A 19,202-nucleotide genomic window follows, 5' to 3' on the forward strand; every position below is an offset into this window, starting at 1 on the left:
ATAATTCTGAAGCATTATGAACATATTCTATCTGAATAGGATTTGGCATCTAGTTAAGTAAATAATAGAAGAGAAAACATTGAATATCTCCTGACTTAAAAAGTCCTAATAACTTTATAATATTAGCACTCTTTCTAAATTATGTTGTACATTTGATTTCCATACTAATGGAGGGGAGCAGACACCCTGATAATCCAAAACTTAAAAAGCGACAGCTACTTAGAGCAGAATCTCAGTTTTTCATGTTAATTGGGAAGAAGTACCCATAAAGTCAGTCTGTAAAATGGTCATTCCTGTTGGGATTTAGATTACATATGATTTTTTTTTTCTGTGTAGTACATTTATTTTCCTAATTACATTTACTTAGGAGCAATAAAGCAGTCTTGATGTTGACCTGAGAATTTATCTGCTGATCTTCAGAAACAGGTCGCCAAAAAGCTGCTTGCAGACTGTTCTTCAGATTATATAATAAAGTCATATTGTGAAGCATCTCCAATAATTTACTTACAAAAATTTCCAGATTTCATTTTTTAAGTTGCTTATTCTTAGGATAGTGTTAAAATAGTTACATTTCTTCAGCTATACATTAACCAAGTGTTAGCAAAGGAACCAGAAGTACTAATTAGTCTTATTTCCTGAGTTTAAATCTTTGCTACAGATAATCTCCAAGTAGAGTATTTATCCATGAGTAGAAAATTTAGAGTTTATAGAAGTTTTCATGGATGGATTTCAGTTAGAAAAAAATAGTCAATTTACTGTTATGTTAGTAATACAATGTACTTTTAGAAAATACATTTTATTTTAATTTTCTAGTGGGCCTGAGGATTTACTTTTGGCTTTATAACTTGTTAGGGCTAATTATTTGGCATTCTCACTCTATGATGTCTGGCTTATGATCAACTGACAGAAATCTTCTAGAGGTCACTGCACCCTAGGGGCTGGGGCTGCAGTTCTTTTTAGCTGTTGCTACCACTGAGTCATATTCTTTTTTCCTTTCTTTTCTCTTTTATTAAATTTGTTGTCTACAGAAGACACAGATCTTCAGAGGAATTCTGAAAGCTTATATCACTACCAACTGTATCTGAATTCTTGCCTAAGATAGTTCCTTTTGTTTTCTTAAATTCTTCCCAGACATCTCCTTCCCTTTTACAACCCTTGGATCCACCATTTTGAACTTTCCAAAGTCCAAAGTTAAAACTTAGAATAGGTTGTTTAATATAAACATTGTTAATCATTGAGGGTAGGTGATAATACTATAGTTTACCTGTGTAATGGGTCTGGAAACCAAATTGCTAATTATTTTGCTCTTATTGAGAAAATACATTTAAAGTTTCCAAATTTACGAGGGCACTTGGAAGCACAATATGTTCATAAATTAAAGACTTTATAAATCAGAGGTCACAAACAGGTGGCCTTTGGACTGAATCTTGCCCATGAGCATGGTACAGACCCAATATTAAAAATCACATTTCACATACAAATTTGGTTTTCTGGTGTCTTGAAAAATTGGAAGATCCCGCAACATTAGGCCTGCTTTTCAGAATGAATACAATTAGCTAGCGTTCAGTAGTGGCTGCTCCATTTTTATTTTTTATTTATTTTAAATATATTTTTTATTGATTTCGGAGAGGAAGGAAGAGGGAGAGAGAGATAGAAACATCCTATCTAATAAAAGAGTAATATGCAAATTAACCATCACTCTGCTACACCCACAAGCCACGCCCACCAGCCAATCAGGAGTGAGTATGCAAATTAACCCAACCAAGATGGCTGTGGCCACGGAGCTGCAGCAAGCAGGAGGCTTGGGTTTCCCTGGCAATGGAGGAAGCCAAGCTTCCCTGCTGCCCTGGCCGGCCTAGGCCTCCACTCAAGGCTACAAAGTTTCAATTATAGAAGATAAATAAATCCCAGATATCAGGGCCTCTGCTTGGGTCACCAGGAGGCATGGGTGGCCTGCAAACCACTGCAGGCCCCTTGCCCCGGCCACCCCACGCCCCAAGGGGACCCCCACCCTGTTCCAGGACACCCTTCAGGGAAAACCAGCTGGCCCCCACCCATGCACCAGGCCTCTATCCCTGTGGTTGGCAAACTGCGGCTCACGAGCCACATGCGGCTCTTTGGCCCCTTGAGTGTGGCTCTTCCACAAAATACCACAGCCTGGGCGAGTCTATTTTGAATAAGTGGCATTAGAAGAAGTTTAAGTTTAAAAAATTTGGCTCTCAAAAGAAATTTCAATCATTGTACTGTTGATATTTGGCTCTGTTGACTAATGAGTTTGCTGACCACTGCTCTATTCTATCTAATAAAAGTAATATGCAAATTGACCATCACTCCAACACACAAGATGGCTGCCCCCATGCGGTCAAAGATGGCTGCCCCTATATAGACACAAGATGACCGCCACAAGATGGCCAGCAGGGGAGGGCAGTTGGGAGGGACCAGGCCTGCAAGGGAGGGCAGTTGGGGGCGATCAAGCCTGCAGGGGAGGGCAGTTAGGGGTGACCAGGCAAGCAGAGGAGGGAAGTTGGGGATGACCAGGCCTGCAGGGAAGGGCACTTGTGGGGGACCCAGGCCTGCAGGGGAGAGCAGTTGGGGGGGACCAGGCCTGCAGGGGAGGGTAGTTGGGGGTGACCAGGCCTGCAGGGAAGGGCAGTTAGGGGTGACCAGGCTGGCAAGGGAGCAGTTAGGCATCAATCAGGCTGGCAGGGGAGTGGTTAGGGAGTGTCAGGCTGGCAGGCAGAGTGGTTAGGGGCAATCAGGAAGGCAGGCAGGCAAGCAGGTGAGCAGTTAGGAGCCAGCAGTCCTGGATTGTGAAAGGGATGTCCGACTGCCGGTTTAGGCCCGATCCCTGTAAACCGGCAGTAGGACATCCTTCGAGGGGTCCCAGATTGGAGAGGGTGCAGGCCAGGCTGAGAGACACCCCCCACCCCGGCATGAATTTCGTGCACCAGGCCACTAGTCAATGATAAGAGAGAGTCATTGATTGGCTGCCTGCTGCATGCCCCCTACTGGGGATTGAGCCTGCAACCTGGGGATGTGCCCTTGACTAGAATCGAACCCAGGATCCTTTTTTATCCTCTACTCCCACTCATTTACGTTACATGGGAGAAAACATTAATCTGAAGGTATTTGAGTTTGCAACCCCTGCTTTTAATAATAGTGATCATAAAATTTTGATTGTTAGTATGTACCTTGCAGGGAGCACTTAAATCTTTTTATTTTTAAGTATTAATTTTAATAGATAGTACATTCACATGCTTTAGAATTTAAAGCATATAAAAAGGTATAAAGTTACCTAAAAATACTATTTCTATTTCTCATATTATCCCTATTGTCCAGTCACCCAGCAAACATTCCAGAAGCAACTGGTGTAACTTTTTTTTATGGAGCAAATGTGTTTTTATGTATTCCTTTTCCCCCTGTCTTATAAGCAAGTGGTTGCACACTGTATCTACTACAATGTGCTCTTTGCTTATTTTTACTTGAATCATGAACTATCTTGGGATAGTTCTACATAGTTCTGTATCAGTAAATACAAATATTCAAGTTTTTTCTAGAGTAAATGTACCATTTTATATTCCTGCTAGAAATATATGACGGTTCCAATTTCTCCACATTCTCAACGCTTGTTATTGGTTGTTGTTGTTTTTTAAATCATAATCATTCTAGTAAGTGTAAAGTGATATCTCATTGTAATTTTGATAGGCATATCCCTGATGACATTGAGCATCTTTTTATGTGCAAATTGGCCATCTTTGGAGGAATACCTATTGAAATCTTTTGCACACTTTTTAATTGGGTTGTCTTTTTATTGTTGAGTTCTAAGAGTTATTCATATATTCTAGTTACTAGAGTTATTGGATATATGATTTGCAACTATTTTTAAAAAAATATATTTTTATTGATTTCAGAGAGGAAGGGAGAGGGAGATAGAAACATCAATGATGAGAGAATCATTGATCGGCTGCCTCCAGCATGCCCCCTACTGGGGATCGAGCCCACAACCAAGGTATGTGCCCTGACCAGAATCGAACCCTGACCTCCTGGTTCATATAGATCTATGCTCAACCACTGAGCCACTGGCTGAGCTGAAACAATATTTTTATCCATTCCATTAGTTTCCTTTTCACTTCCTTGATATCTTTTAAAACACAGAAGTTTTGATGAAGTTCAATTTATCCATTTTTTTTCTTTAATTGCTTCTGCTTTTGGTGTCATATGTAAGAAACCATTGTGTAATACAAAGTCATGAAGATTTACACCTATTTTTCCTTCTAAGAGTTTTATAGTTTTAGTACTTGCAATTAGGTCTACGATACATTTTGAGTTAGTATTAGTATATGGTGTTTATTTTGGAGAGGGATGAGTGGTTCTTTTTTTCCTTCCTCCCAACTACATGGGTAAATAGGATTCTCTTAAAAGCTAAAATACAGATTATGTCATATAATATAATATAGGTAATTTTATGATATATTCATATCACATAATGATACTTTCCGTCAACATTTCAAGTAGCTATAATTTTCTTAACATCAAATGTCTGTGAAAAGGCTGATCATTTTTATACTATTTGAATCCTATTTATTCTTTTTAACCTCAAGGTTTATGTTAATTATAAGATTAATGTACAAAATTAAATTAGACAGATTTCCTTATTTTAGTTAACCTACTGGTATTTCAACTGAGTAATCTGAAATCTTTTTCTAGATTAAGGATTACAAATTTACTGTAGAACTATGCATCTAATTTTTGAGTTTTTGATCATTGGTGCCACCCACACTTTCCTAATAAGGCACAGGTGTTTCCTGTTTTATCTCTGGGAAAAATTATTAGAGAACTTAAGTTATAATGACATTAACCTCAAAGGAAAAATTCCTGGTTATTTATAAGGTTTCTTTGATTTATTAGAAACTACAAGTTTTCAGGGTGATTATAAATCTGAACTACTGCAAGCTGGATGCTGAAGGCTAAAGTAAGAAGGTCAAGTTAGGGGAGGGTGGGGGACTCCTGCCTCCTTTGTGGAGGAAAATTGTAAATTTTGGCCCAAAAATGAAATAAAATAAGCCTGAATTATTGTAAAACTTGGAATTCAGTAAACAATGTTGAAAGCATAATTGTGAGTTTTACTATATGTTTATGTTAATTATACTTTTTTTCTTGATGAATAACAATTAATTCCTGAATTAATTTCTTGATTATTGGAACCAGATATACAAGTGGAAAAAGTCACAGTCATTGCCTTCTCCTCTGATACAAAGATGGATTAATCCCAAATTTTGGGGGGAAAATTTGACTGTACCTTTGAGGTTGTTGGTTTTTATTAGAGAAGAATAGTGTGTAGGCCAGGGATAATTATAACTAAGCCCTATCTTGTGTTACATTATATATTTTGATTATAGGTTAAAATTGAAATAGAGTACTGCAAACCTTTTTCACACTATATTTAAATGGAAGAATGGAATGATAAAACATGGACCATGTCCATAATGCATTTAGTGAAGGAAGTAAACTGGAACTATAAATAACTATAATACAAGGCAGAATGTGCTCATTGCTATAAGGAGCTCTGGAGGACAAGGAAGGCAGAGATTAAGTCTTGTGGGGGAGAAAGTATCAGAAAAGCTTCCTGGTAAATATTGCAGCATCTTTTGACTGGGCTTTGAAGGATGAAGAAATGGGCTTGTTGACAATGGATTGTTTCTGCTGAGGAAGTTAGATGATCAGAGGCATAGAGGTGGACCGGTATAAGACATGGAAGTCAGGTGACTGAGAGCATACCCTTTGGGCCTAAGGTATAAGCAGTGTGAGGCACTGCCAGGGGGACCAAGCCACTGATGGTCTCAGATGCTAACTGGAGGGGTTTGGAGTTTATTCCATAAGCCTTTTATTCTAAAAACCTTTTAAAAATTGAGCAGGAGAGGAAGAGATGAGGAATGTCTTTTAGGAAAATTACCTTAGTGGTCATATGGAGGATAAATTAGAGGAGACAGAGGTTAAATGGAAGTGGCCAATAAAGAGGTTACTGAAATGTTCCATGCTAGTGTGGATTAAGGTTTGAACAAAGACAGTGGTGGTAGTAGTTAAAAAAAAAAAAAAAAAAGAATAGTTCTCCATAGCTGAGAGGAATGGATATCCTATAAGGTAAAGAATTCAGAGGGGCCCGGCTGGCATGGCTCAATGGTTGGGCATCGACCTGTGAACCAGGAGGTCACGGGTTTAGTTCCAGTCAGGGCACATGCCCGGGTTGTGAGTTTGATCCTCAGGAGGCAGCTGATCACTGATTCTCTCTCATCATTAATGTTTCTATCTCTCTTTTCCTTCCTCTCTGAAATCCATAAAAATATTAAAAAAAAAAAAAGAATTCAGAGGGAAGAATAATCGAGGGAGTATGTGTGAAGGGATGATAGCTTTGAATATGTAGAGTTTGAAGTTCTGACATGTCTTTGGGGCAAGTGGGAATATTGTTAGAGCTCAGAGGTAAAGGCTGACATATTAATGTGAGAGTCAGTCACTGAAAGGTAAAGGTATGGGGCAAGTTGAAGTCCTCAAGGGAGAGGTTAAAACTAAAGAAACAAATGCCTTCATTTATACTTTTTCTTTGTACTGACCCAGTGACATACATAACCCAGAAGTTCATTTTTTAATGTAATAAATTGCACTTGATTACCTATTGTTAGTACATGTCCCTACAAATAAAATGAAGAGAAATAATTCTTGGTTTTTGAATTTTTAATGATGTTGTAACAAAAAAGTTGAGTATCTACTACCATGAGCAACACAATAAACAAGTGGTTGCTTATTGCATTAGAAAGTAATTTTTGGTAGTAGTCACTAACAGTGCCTATATAGTACCAGACTCTGTTCTGTGCACTTTCCTAATATTCATTCAATATATATCTATATTGCATTCAAGGCAAAAATAGCTAATGCTTTATTATAATAGTGAAGCGTTTGTTTCAAAAGCATTCTTAAAAACATTCAAAAACAACATTTTTAGGGGATACCTCTTAGTATGAATGTGAAAAACATGGTATATTTGACCATGTACTTCCTTAAAACAATTGAAATACATTTTTGTCTCCTCTTCTGTGGTTTAAAATGCCTTCAACAGGTTGAAAGAATTTAGATAATTTGTTTTACAGAGAGATAAGGGTCTGACATTTAACACAACCCCAGGTGCATGTGGTTTCTTAAAAAATGTCAAAAAGGTCACATGATCTTATTGTACAAAGTCAGAAAAACAAGATCTTTTTGAGTGTCTTAACTGAAATGGAACATAAATAAAAATTCCCAATATAAAAAAGCAATAAATTACTTATAAAACTATTTTTGTTTTTTTTTGCTCTATTTTTTGTTAATGATAAAATCAAAAACATCTTATTACATAATTTGCTAAACTTTTTGTTTTAAAGTTATTCATTTTGAAAGGCTTAATTTGTTATTTCCATACTGACTTTGCAAAGTGAATTGAAGCACTAGGAATAAGTATTTTTTTTAATAAGTATTTTTTTAAGTACTTGAAATATTATAGGTTTTTAAATGCTAATGGGATGGATTTCATCATACTAGAAATCATTGTTTTCTTTCTGAAGGTAATTCATCCACTTTCAATAATGATCTTTATTAGAACCCCCCTAATTTAGGAAGTTGTACAGCGATGTGTAGTACATCTCCTTTTGGAAAAAAAACATTCATGTATATACATTAGTTTCATACTTAATATTTTATTATAAATATAAAGGGTGGATATACTAAAGAATTCTCTTAGTTCTTGATGTTTTATCCATTTCGAATATTGTTGGTTAGGAAGATTGAACTAGTGAGATGTAGCTATTGATTTTATTTAAATTCTTTATCCCAAATAGCTCCCTCTTTGTCTTTTGATTGAAGAAATGTGGTTAAAAATCACATATTATAACAAAGGAATTACTTAACTTCTCTCCAGAAGCTTATTTTATTTTAAACCATAGTTACTATACCTGTTTCTTTAAAATTATTATAGTTTAACATATTGTTTTATAAACAGGAAATGAATAATCTTCATGTCCCAAAAGGGAAAATAAGTATTCTAAAGATCTATAAGATTTATAAACAAGGAAATGGTGACACAGCTGACTTAATGGGGCCACAAATTCAATGTTAAAGAGGATATAAGCGTCCCTAGCTCCTCATCCTATACCTCAACTGTGCCTTTTACCACAACTAAAGAACTAGAGTCACATCCTGTATAACTCAATGGGAGTTGTATTTACTGAATTATTTCCTTGGGGGTAGATGTTTGTCATTGTTTAGTGTTCACCCCAGGAAAGTGTAATTTTACTGAGTGTATTCATGAAGATTTGATAATCTAGAATTAAAATATATAAATTTATTTTTAGCACAATAACTACAACTATACTAATGGAAATAGAGAAGGCACCTATAACTCCATTAACTTATCAAATACGCTTTCCTCCTCTGTTCCCTTCCAGTCCTCACCTAACAACCACATTTGAGATATGTGAAATTTTTGTTTATATTTCTTGGGGTTTTATTGGAGTTGAACTCTATTCATCTGGAGATTTACTTTTGAAGTCCAGGTCAGCTCCTGGCTACTCCCAGAGAATATTCCAAGAAAATGTACTTATCAAGTACAGAAAAAGGAGGAGTGTCTCCTGAGATTGGCCATCTCATTGGTAATCTATCTCTAGGTTCCTCTGATAACAGAACAATCCTACATGTCACTGACTGAACAGGATATTTAGACCCAATATAATGTCTAACCCAAACTGTGGAAGGCATGCTTCCGGTTTTTTTGGACTAGAGTAGACTTCCTCAGTCTTGTATACCACTGAGACTTGCTCACAGTTGTGTTCTCCTTGGGAAGAAAGTGGCACAAAAAAAGTAGGGTGCCACTTGAACATAAGCTTTTATCTTACTGAAATTTTACTCCCTGTTGATTATTGATTACTTCCTGTTGATTAGCATCAGTTGGGTTACAACTTAAATAAATAATTAATCATATTGGTTGACCATAAAACATCAGATTCACATTTCATTTTTAATGAGAATGTTAAGTCTTGAAAGTTTTATTCATTGATTCTCAGAAAGTCAGTTGCTACAATAGTCTGACATAGGTGTCCTAGACAACTTTTAAAAGCTTGATTATATATTTCATAGATTAATTTTATCACCTGATTCACTTTCCTAATTAATAGATAACTTGGTCAGAGAGTGGAGTATAGATATTTAATGTTTTCAATAGATATGATACTTATTTAAAAAAAAAAAACAGGCTCACATAAAGTACAGTCTTCCAGAAGATAATCTAGAACGTAATTGAGTTAGAAAATACCAACCCTAAATTCTATTCTAGGATATTGAAAGCAGTATGAAATTTAGTGTAGTTTATAATATTGTTGTCAGTAGAAGTGGAGTTCTTAGGGTGCCGCAGGAAAAGAATTTCCTGAGACCCCCACGGGAGGATGGGATTTTGTGGAAAGCTTTATTGGTGATGTAAAATTAAAGGGGTTTCCCCCGGAGGTCCCGTCTCTGTTCATCCTGCCTAGAAAAAGTCCAGTCTTTTCTTCAGCAGGGCCAGGATTAAGGCCACTGCCCAGTTTCTGTTCCATATTAAAGTATAGTCTGGTCCAGCATCTGGCTGGCTTAGCTTGTGTTCCTGGTTCAGTTCATTGTGTGTGGGGTCCTCATGGCCATGGGCCATGCAGCTGCTATGGCACATGGCTATGGAGAGAGAACAGGTGAATGCATGAGTGAGTGCAGGTCATGGAACAAGAGAGCAAGAGGAAACAAGGAGAGGGAATTCTTTGTCTGGGGATTTTAACCTTCTAAGATCTCGAGACCTTGCAGTGGCTCGCTCCACCTTCCTAGCCAATGACCTTTTTCCCAGACAAGTACCTTCCCTAAGTCACCCTGACTTTGCTGGGCATGTGCCCATCTTCCCCTTTGTTCAGTCCCTTCCCCGAGTCATCTGCAGGGAATGGACCATTGGTTTTCCTGGGGAGTGTGAAGCTGTAGCTTCCTGGTAAAGCTGCCCAGGTGACCATGCTTATAATGTCTGGCCTCCCTTTTCTCTCTTCCTTTATTAATATTAATAAATGACTTAATTATGACCATAACAGTATAATAGGTAACTCAAACTTGTATCTTTCCTCTGGAAGTAGAGTCAGCTTAGTTCTGGTTATAGGATATTTGAGTCCTGCTTAGCCTAGCTTTCAGGCTAAAGCCACACTTAATTGATAGTAAGACTTTCCCTAATCAGATATTTAATTTGCCATTTGTGAATTCATAGATGGAAGAGCTAGGTCATTTTGGAGTTGGGTGATTTCTATTCATTAGACTACTTCCTAAGCAGCAGATGAGGGGAAGTTCTGTTGCCTGTAGCAACATCAAAAATGGGAATTTTCTATAAGGTGAGTATACCATGTATATTTTTGTGTGGGAAGTTTATGCATTAAGTTAGTTTAAACTGATGGTTATTGCTGATGGGAAATGATACCTCTTTATACACCTCTTTATATCTTAACATATGTAGTGTATTTATTTTATGTATTTCAATAGCACAATATCTTGAATTCCTAAAAGCTTCATCTTTCCCCAGCAAGACCAAAAGTAGTTACAGATATAGTTTGTTAGTTGTCAAAGTAGATTTTAAATGGTCAATATTAACCCAGTCCAGTTTGAAAGGGCTTTTGAATTAGGAGGAAATGAAATGACACCCCAGATTACTTTTTTGATCCTCTTAACAATCTCCCTCTTTATAAGGCATGATAATAAAAGTTTATCAGGTGTGTTTTTCTTTTTACAGGAACACCAGTGTATTCAGTAGCATGGGACCCTGATTCAGAAAAGGTTCTTTACACAGCAGGCAAGCAGCTGATCATTAAACCTCTTCAACCAAATGCTAAAGTTTTACAGGTACTTCTCAGGCATTTGTAAGTTGTTATCAGGATTTGCCAGACTGCTAAGTGAGCGGTCATTTTCTTAGGGGAGTCCCTTTCTTCTGGGTGGTCTTTTTACAATCTGAGGCTTTTGAGTGTGTAGTTTTATCAGTCTTTATTATAGAACAGGGAATATCTGGTTATGTTTCCAACAAGGTTCACTTCCTTCTTATTCCAACTCACATCTTACCAGTAAATCATAAATATGGTTTGAGTTACTAAATTGTCACATGATTTGGCATGATTGTTATCTTTGACTTTAGCAGAGTCAGCCTCAAATGTATAGATTTGAGACAAAACAGAACGAAATCATAAAACTTTAAAAGCTTGTTTAGACTGTGTTTTTTATCATCATTACTATCATTTTCCTCATCTGTTCAATACACTTGAGGTTGTCTAAGACTCTAGCATTCTTTTAGTATTTTTGGAATGGAGGGGGAATCAATGTAGAACAATTTAGAACAAATCAGGTGTGTATAATTTTACCCATTATGTAGAAGCAAAACAATGGTGGCAGTTAAAACAGGTCAGCATAGGACAAATTAATGGAAAACTTTGAGCCTATGTCTAGAATTTTGGTGTTTGATTCCAGTGTTAAAAGGAAGAATCATTTTCTTCACATGTTGGAAATGATGATTTAATGTGGTGAACAAGAATATAGGTTTTGGAGTTAGTCACCTGGATTCAGGTGCAAGTTATAAAATACCTTTTAGCCTCAGCTCTCTTATTAGTTGTGATACTCATAACTACTTGATACGATTATTGAGAACTAAATGAGTTAAATTACAAAGTGCATGGGACAGTACATACAATAAGCATATTGAGTACATGCAATAAGCATTCAGCATAGAGGAGTTGTTATTGATATTATTATGCATTATTAAGTTATTTCTACACTTTAGTCAGTCCCTAATAAATTAGAGCTAAAGAGGTCAGAAAAGAAAATGTAGAATGACTAGGTCGGCTTAAGGGATTTGATGCTGGAGTTTGATTTGCTACAGCAGGTATAAAGGTGTTTTAAGAAGCGTCAGATTTAACAGTTGAGTAGATACAGATTTGGGGGAGTAAGGAGATAGAAATGACTTTGAGGTTTTAGATTAGTAACTTGTATGTAGATTGTGCTACATATATCATATAGTCAGCATGCATTTACATTTTTACTGCATGCAGAACAGTCTGCTAAGAACTATGGGACAAAGAAGAAATAGAAGATACAAGTGCTTGCTCTTAGGCAACTAAGGAAAAGAATTTGGGCAAAAGGAAGAAGCTGGAAAAGAAGAGTACTAGTTCTGACTGCCTTTAGTCAAAGTTCTTCCCTACCACTTACACTCAGAAAAGCTGCTATGAAATTACATAGCAAAAACAGGCAAGATGAACCTTTTAGTTTATAATTATGTGACTTGTTTAGGTACCTGTAATTAGGCTTTTTTGAATGAAACTCAGGAAGATGCTTATGTCATCAATGATAAATTATAATTTAGTGGTTTGGTAGAACCTTTGAACCTGGAGGTAGTGAGAGAAGGAAAAATATCCAGTGCCAAAGTTCAGCTAGAGGAGAGGAAGAGTTAAAGTATGATTAGTAACTTAGTGAAAATTTTCTATTCCTTATGGAAAACTAAGATTGCGACAATTCTCCTTGGGCATAAATATAGACTCAAATTTGGATTTCCCATAAAAAAGAATGTTTAATTAATTGGTGCTTGTAGACTACAGTTCAAAAGTAAATATTTCATTTCCCATGAAATGGGCTCTATGGACTCTTCTAGAGACTCAAATCTGGTTTTATAGTGAGGAGACATTTTTTATTTATTCAATTAGTGAAAATGTAGTGCATACCTACTATGTACCAGACACTATGCTAGCTGTGAGATATTCAAAGTGAAATAACAGTTTCTGGCATCAAGGAGCTTGTTCAAAAGAATTTCAAGAAGTGACTAACATTGGAAAATGAGTGAAAAATGTGCATTATATATAATAGTAAATATATGTAATATATAAATTGATATACTAAAATATTGTACAGTTGATCCTTGAACAACACAGCAGTTAGGGGCACCGACCCTCACACTGTTGAAAATTCAACTATAACTTTTGATGCCCCAAGCTTAACTGCTGATAGCCTGCTGTTGATCAGAAGCCTTACCAATGACCTAAACCAGTGGTCGGCAAACTGCGGCTCGCGAGCCACATGCGGCTCTTTGGCCCCTTGAGTGTGGCTCTTCCACAAAATACCACGGCCTGGGCGAGTCTATTTTGAAGAAGTGGCGTTAGAAGAAGTTTAAGTTTAAAAAATTTGGCTCTCAAAAGAAATTTCAATTGTACTGTTGATATTTGGCTCTGTTGACTAATGAGTTTGCCGACCACTGACCTAAACAATTAATACATATTTTATGTTATATGTATTATATACTCTATGCTTACAAAAAAATAAGCTAGAAGAAATGTTAAAAAAGTCATAGGAAGCGAAAATACAATTACAGTATTTATTGAAAAAAATCTGCATATAAGTGGACCCATGTCGTTCAAACTCATGGGTAAACTGTATAAGGGAACTTTAAATCATATTTTGTTCCTAAGTTTTGAATATACAAAATTTTTGTAGGTTTAAAATGAAACTCAATGATCTCTATGTGTATATCTATCTAGCTATATATATATATATATCTGTGCCCAGATATTTTATTTTTGTCCTTGCAGTTTATTTTAGGACATTGGGTTAATTTGGCAGTAAATTGTGAGAATTATTGCTTTTTAACATATATTATCAAAACATTTGTTTTTGAGAGTGTATATTTTTACATATCTTGAATAAAACAAGCTATGAATTATTCTTATTTGACACTAATTCAATACTTAAAAAAATAGATTTGGAAGGATCTATAGAGAGAGCCTTTTAATTGGTCACTCTAGTTATATTATTCTGCTTAAATATGGTAAAAGAAAGCTTTTAATTATATGTGTGTTAATAGCTAAATGGGTACATGAATTACTAGTATATTTAAGGACAAGAAGACATCCATGCTTACTTTCTGGATTGCCAATTTCTGGGTCACTTATATATCCATATATATGGACAGAACATATAAATATCTGTGGAATATATCCTTTTGTTATATAGTAAATGCAGCAGAAGATTTTCCTAGTTGTTCAGTGACTATGCCAATGACATGAAGGTAAAGAGAATGAAGCTTAGGAGAATATGCAGAGGGAATGAAGAGAGTACTAAAGAAGGTGTTCAGGTAGTAGAAGTTTTTAAAAAAAAGAAAATTAGTTAACAAGAATGAAGGCAGTATCAGTAATGGGGTCAACTGTACAGAGGAGAGCAAGATTTGGATTTAACTTAAGTTTTGGAGTGCATGACATTCATTCCAGTGTTATCACACAAATGTCAAGCTTGGAATAGTTCGACAGCGAGTGGTTTTTCCATCTGAAGTTCATGCAACTGAGGAAATTTATAAGGATGTAAACTATATAGTGGATGTCATAGTGCTAGGTGCTTTCGTTAGTGTAAATTAGAAATGAAATAGGCAAATGAGGTTATGCATAGTGGCTATGAAAGGAAGATAGGAATATCCAGGGAGAGGACAAGAGAATCATTAGAAAGAGGCAAAATGTCTTTTCCTATTAAAAAAGCTTTTCAGTACTCTTGAAGTTGTAATTAATATCCTTTTTCCCCTCTCATAGTGGAAAGCTCATGATGGCATTATTTTAAAAGCAGATTGGAACTCAGTCAATGATTTAATTTTATCTGCTGGTGAAGACTGTAAATATAAGGTATGTATTTTTGAACTTATCACCTAGTTGAAAGAATCAAATTTAGTTGAAGAGTATTCAGCATCTATGGATATTCTTTTAGTACTTTACTTTAGCCATGTCATTTAACTCTAGTAACTTAACATATTGTTAATTATTATTTTAAGTGGTATTTTAAAGTGCTGACTTTCTATTTGGCCTTTCCTCCCACAACTCCCTAACTTCTATCTGTGCTCATTGACCTATAGAATTTGACTTAATAAGTAGCAACATAAATACAACTTCTAGTTTTAGTGAATCAATTGAAATCAACTCAATTTAAGTTTTTAAAAATCAAGCTTATTGGTTTATTAAATATTTATTAGCTTTAGACCAAAATAATTTGGGGGGAAGAATAAGATTTAATGCAACTATAGTAAGAGGAAATTCAATGGAAATAAATGCCTTGAGAGAAAGTTGATAAACACTTGTTGAACAAAGAATTTAAGCAAAAAAATGCATCATCTCAAAACTTCATTATTTAAAAGGACTTAAAATGGGTAGGTTGCTTTTGATTAATGGGTAGCTTCTGAAAATTGTGACAATGTTATCATAATATGTATTTTTTGAGATACTTAGGTTTCAAGGAATACTGCTTCTCCACCCCCCTTGTGTGATAGTAAAGACATTTAATTGTTAATATTGTAAAGTGATGATTTCTAAATCTTTACTTGATATCTCACTGTAGGACAAACTTGTTTGTAATAATGTGGTGGTGACTGTTATAAAAGATTTTTAAAATTTTGCTTTTGTAGGTATGGGATAGTTATGGCCGCCTTCTGTACAATTCACAGCCCCATGAGCATCCTATTACCTCAGTTGCCTGGGCTCCAGATGGAGAATTATTTGCTGTTGGATCGTTTCATACTTTACGTTTGTGTGATAAAACTGGGGTAAGTTACAGTGGTGAGCAATCACAGATGTGCTGTCATAAATGTGGTAATGCACAGCACACCTGGTTCTCAATATTTAAAAAACATTTTTAATGCTTGCATTTGATTGAATCTTTCTGCTTTGTCTTCTTAATATACTGGTTCAATCAATTCCAGATTTATGAGACCAAACTCTTTAAGTTTGAAGAATAAGTATGTTCTCTACTATTTGTCTTTCCGGTAATACTTATTTTAAGCATGATTGTAAAAGATGTTAAAGTAGTTAAAGTATTAATATTTATGCTCAATCAATATGGAGAGTTCAGCTTTAAACTTTTTAAAAATTGTCAAATATGTTTCATACAAAAATTTTGATTTCCTATTTTTGGTAAGAAATTGACAGTAAATTTTTAAAATGGTCATTTTAAAACTAAAGGACTTTGTTTTTTTTGTCAAGAATTCCATGTTTGAATATGTGTGAGGCTTTTTCCTCACAAGACACTATGCCGTCCATCACACCAGTTCTGTTTAGAACTTAAACAAAAAGCCAAGCTCCAAAGCATTTCCTGATTGTACGTGAAGACTAAGTTGCTCCAGAAGCAGCAGCATTATCTGAGTGGGACTGTTCCAAACTATTTCCAACTATGAGGAAATCACTTAATTGTTCTGTGGCTTATTTCCCTCAATTGCAAAATAAGACTGTTAATAAAGTCCTCTGCCTGGCGTTACAAGTTTTTCTAAACCTGGTGCCATAAAATCCAGTTAGTCTTCCCTCCCACAACTCCCTAACTTCTCTCTGTGCTCAAATCAGGTCGAACACTGACTCATGAATCTTCTCTGCTCTCACTGATTCTCTCAGTCTTCTTTCATGGAATGGGAATGCTCTCACCTTTGTCTTATTTTTAGTGAGTTCTACCCATTTTTTAAGGCCCATCTCATGTTTGACTTCCTTTTATCATACCTTCCATAGATTACCTAAAGTTTATCTTTCTAAGTTCCTCTCACGTAGGTCTCTTTTGTCTTAATTATAAATCAGGATAATAGAGTACTTTTCATCTGATTTTTTTATCAATGATTCTGAGTCTATTGAATATGTACTCTCATTTTCACAATGTATTACGCTCTAACATTATCCATTTTAGTTTTGACTCCCCTAAAATTTCTGTCTGCTTTAAAAAAAAAAAGTCAACTTTATTGTGATGTATTTATCCATTTAATGTGTACAGTTTACTGTTTTTTTAGTATATTCATAAGATTGTGCAATGATCACCACACTATTTTAGAACATTTTCTTTTCCTCTAAAAGGAATCATACATTCATTGTCAATCCCTATTTCTCCCTACATCACCCCAGCCCCTGGCAACAACTAATCTACTTTCTTTTTATGTTGATTTGCCTATTCTGGCCATTTCATATACATGGAATTAAAACATTATGTGGCCTTTTGTGACTGGCTTCTTTTACTTAGTGTGATATTTTTAAGGTTTGACCATGTTGCAGCATATATCAGTACATCATTTCTTTTTATGGACAAACTAGAGGCCTGGTGCATGAAATTTGTGCACTTGTGGGGGGGGGGTCCCTCAGCCCAGCCTGTGCCCTCTCACAATCTGGAAGCCCTCGGGGGATGTCTGACTGCTGGCAGGGAGCGGGCCTAAGCCAGCAGTCGAACATCCTTAGCACTGCTGCAGAGGTGGGAGAGGCTCCTGCCACTGCCACTGTACTTGCCAGTCGTGAGCCCAGCTTCTGGCTGAGCGGCGTTCCCCCTGTGGGAGTGCACTGCCCACCAGGGGGCATCTCCTGCATTGTGCGTCTGCCCCCTGCTGGTCAGTGCATGTCATAGTGATTGGTCATTCCACCGTTCGGTCAATTTGCATATTAGCCTTTTATTATATAGGTTAATATTCTTTAACTAGAGGCCTGGTGCATGAATTCATGTATGGGTGATCTGGCCAGGCCAGTGACAGGGTGGGGCTACGGGAGGTTGGCTGGCCAGTCCCACCTTCGATCGGGGTGTTGGGGACTGATCAGTGGCGGGACAGGCCGGGGGGTGCCGATCGGGGTCTGGATCAGGCCAGTTGGCTGCTGCAGTGCATGTCATAGCCACCCATCGTTCCAGTCGTTCTGGTTGTTGGGCTTTTATATACTGGTATATAGATATGAATATGACATGCTTTGCTTATCTATTTATCAGTTGCTAGATATGTAGATTGTTTAAATTTTTTATCATGAATAATGCTGCTATGAATGTGCATAAGTTTTTGTATGGACATGTTTTCATTTCTCTTGGATATGTACTTAAGAGTAGAATTACTGGGTTAAATAGTAACTCTGTGTTTAACATTTTGAGGAACAGCCAAACTATTTTCCAGAGTGGCTGCCTGCTTTTGACTGCTCTCCAGTCCTCAAGTAGTTGTTTTTGTATTTTGTCTTGAGTGTATGAATGTTATCTGTAAGAAGGTTGGTCTGGTAGCAGCTGTTCTGCTATTATCATTCTTTACATGTCAAAATTTTACTTAAAATACTTGATCATGAGTATTTTTTTATTTTTTAAGTCATAAACATTTTAAAATATATTTTTATTGATTTTAGAGAGCGAGGAAGGGAGAGGGAGAGATAGAAGCATCGATGAGAGAGAAACATCATCGATTGGCTGCCTCCTACATGACCCCTACTGGGGATCAAGCCTGCAATTAATCCTGAAATCAATTGCCCTGACTGGAATAGAACCAGCAACGTCTTGGTGCATGGGACAATGCTCCACCAATTGAGCCACACCAGCTGGGCTAATCATGAGTTTTAAAAAATCAGTTCTGCACATTTGAGAGCTATGCTAACTACTACAATGATTCTCAAGGTGAAACAGAGAGAGAGCTACCTGTTTGAGATTCACTATTCAAGAAATTGACCAGGAAAATAGCCAGATGACATGGGTAGACAGTTCATGAAACACATGCAAATGGCCAGTATAAACATGAAACAATGTTCACTTTAACTAATATCTATAATAATAAAAGCGTAATATGCTAATTAGACCAGATGTCCTTCTGGACGATCTTCTGGACGAAGCGGGGGCTGCGAGGGAAGCCCGGGTCCTGGGTGCCTGCCGGTGGCTGGAGGGAAGCCCGGGTCCCGGGTGCCTGCTGGCGGCCGGAGGGAAGCCCAGGTCCTGGGTGCCAGAAGAAAGCCGGTCCCGGCAGCCGGGGGAAGGAAGGCCTACTCTTGCACGAATTTTGTGCATCAGGCCTCTAGTATACATATAAAATAAATAAGTAATGATGTATTTTACCTAATAGATTGAAAAGATTAACAATTACTTAAAAACCTTGGGTTTACTCAAGGAGGAAATGAGCTCTCTCATTTACACACTGTTGATGGGAATGTGAATTGATTCAATCTTTTTGAGGGGTAGTTTGATAATACATATTCCTTGTGTTAGATGTACATATTCCTTGACCCAGGGATCTCACTTCTAGGAATTGTCTTTAAAGAGATCATTGTACAAGTACACAAAGATGTATGCATAATAATTTCATCGTAGTGTGGTTATAATGAAAATTAGAAATAAATTAAATTTCCCCATGTAGGAGACTAATT

General features: G+C 36.5%; 1 protein-coding gene across 4 annotated transcripts in view; it reads left to right on the top strand.

Annotated features, from left to right (window-relative positions):
- IFT80 (intraflagellar transport 80) overlaps nucleotides 1–19,202 on the top strand; it is a 103,160-nt gene that overhangs the window by 34,440 nt on the left and 49,518 nt on the right. For all 4 annotated transcript variants that reach the window (XM_080656172.1, XM_080656174.1, XM_080656173.1 and 1 more), the window contains 3 exons: nucleotides 10,808–10,917; nucleotides 14,625–14,714; nucleotides 15,488–15,625. In XM_080656172.1, coding sequence (XP_080512298.1) covers nucleotides 10,808–10,917; nucleotides 14,625–14,714; nucleotides 15,488–15,625 — 338 coding nt within the window. The remainder of the gene's footprint in view (nucleotides 1–10,807; nucleotides 10,918–14,624; nucleotides 14,715–15,487; nucleotides 15,626–19,202) is intronic.

Source organism: Plecotus auritus, assembly GCF_963455305.1.
Source record: "Plecotus auritus genome assembly, chromosome: 2".
Lineage (NCBI taxonomy): Eukaryota > Metazoa > Chordata > Mammalia > Chiroptera > Vespertilionidae > Plecotus > Plecotus auritus.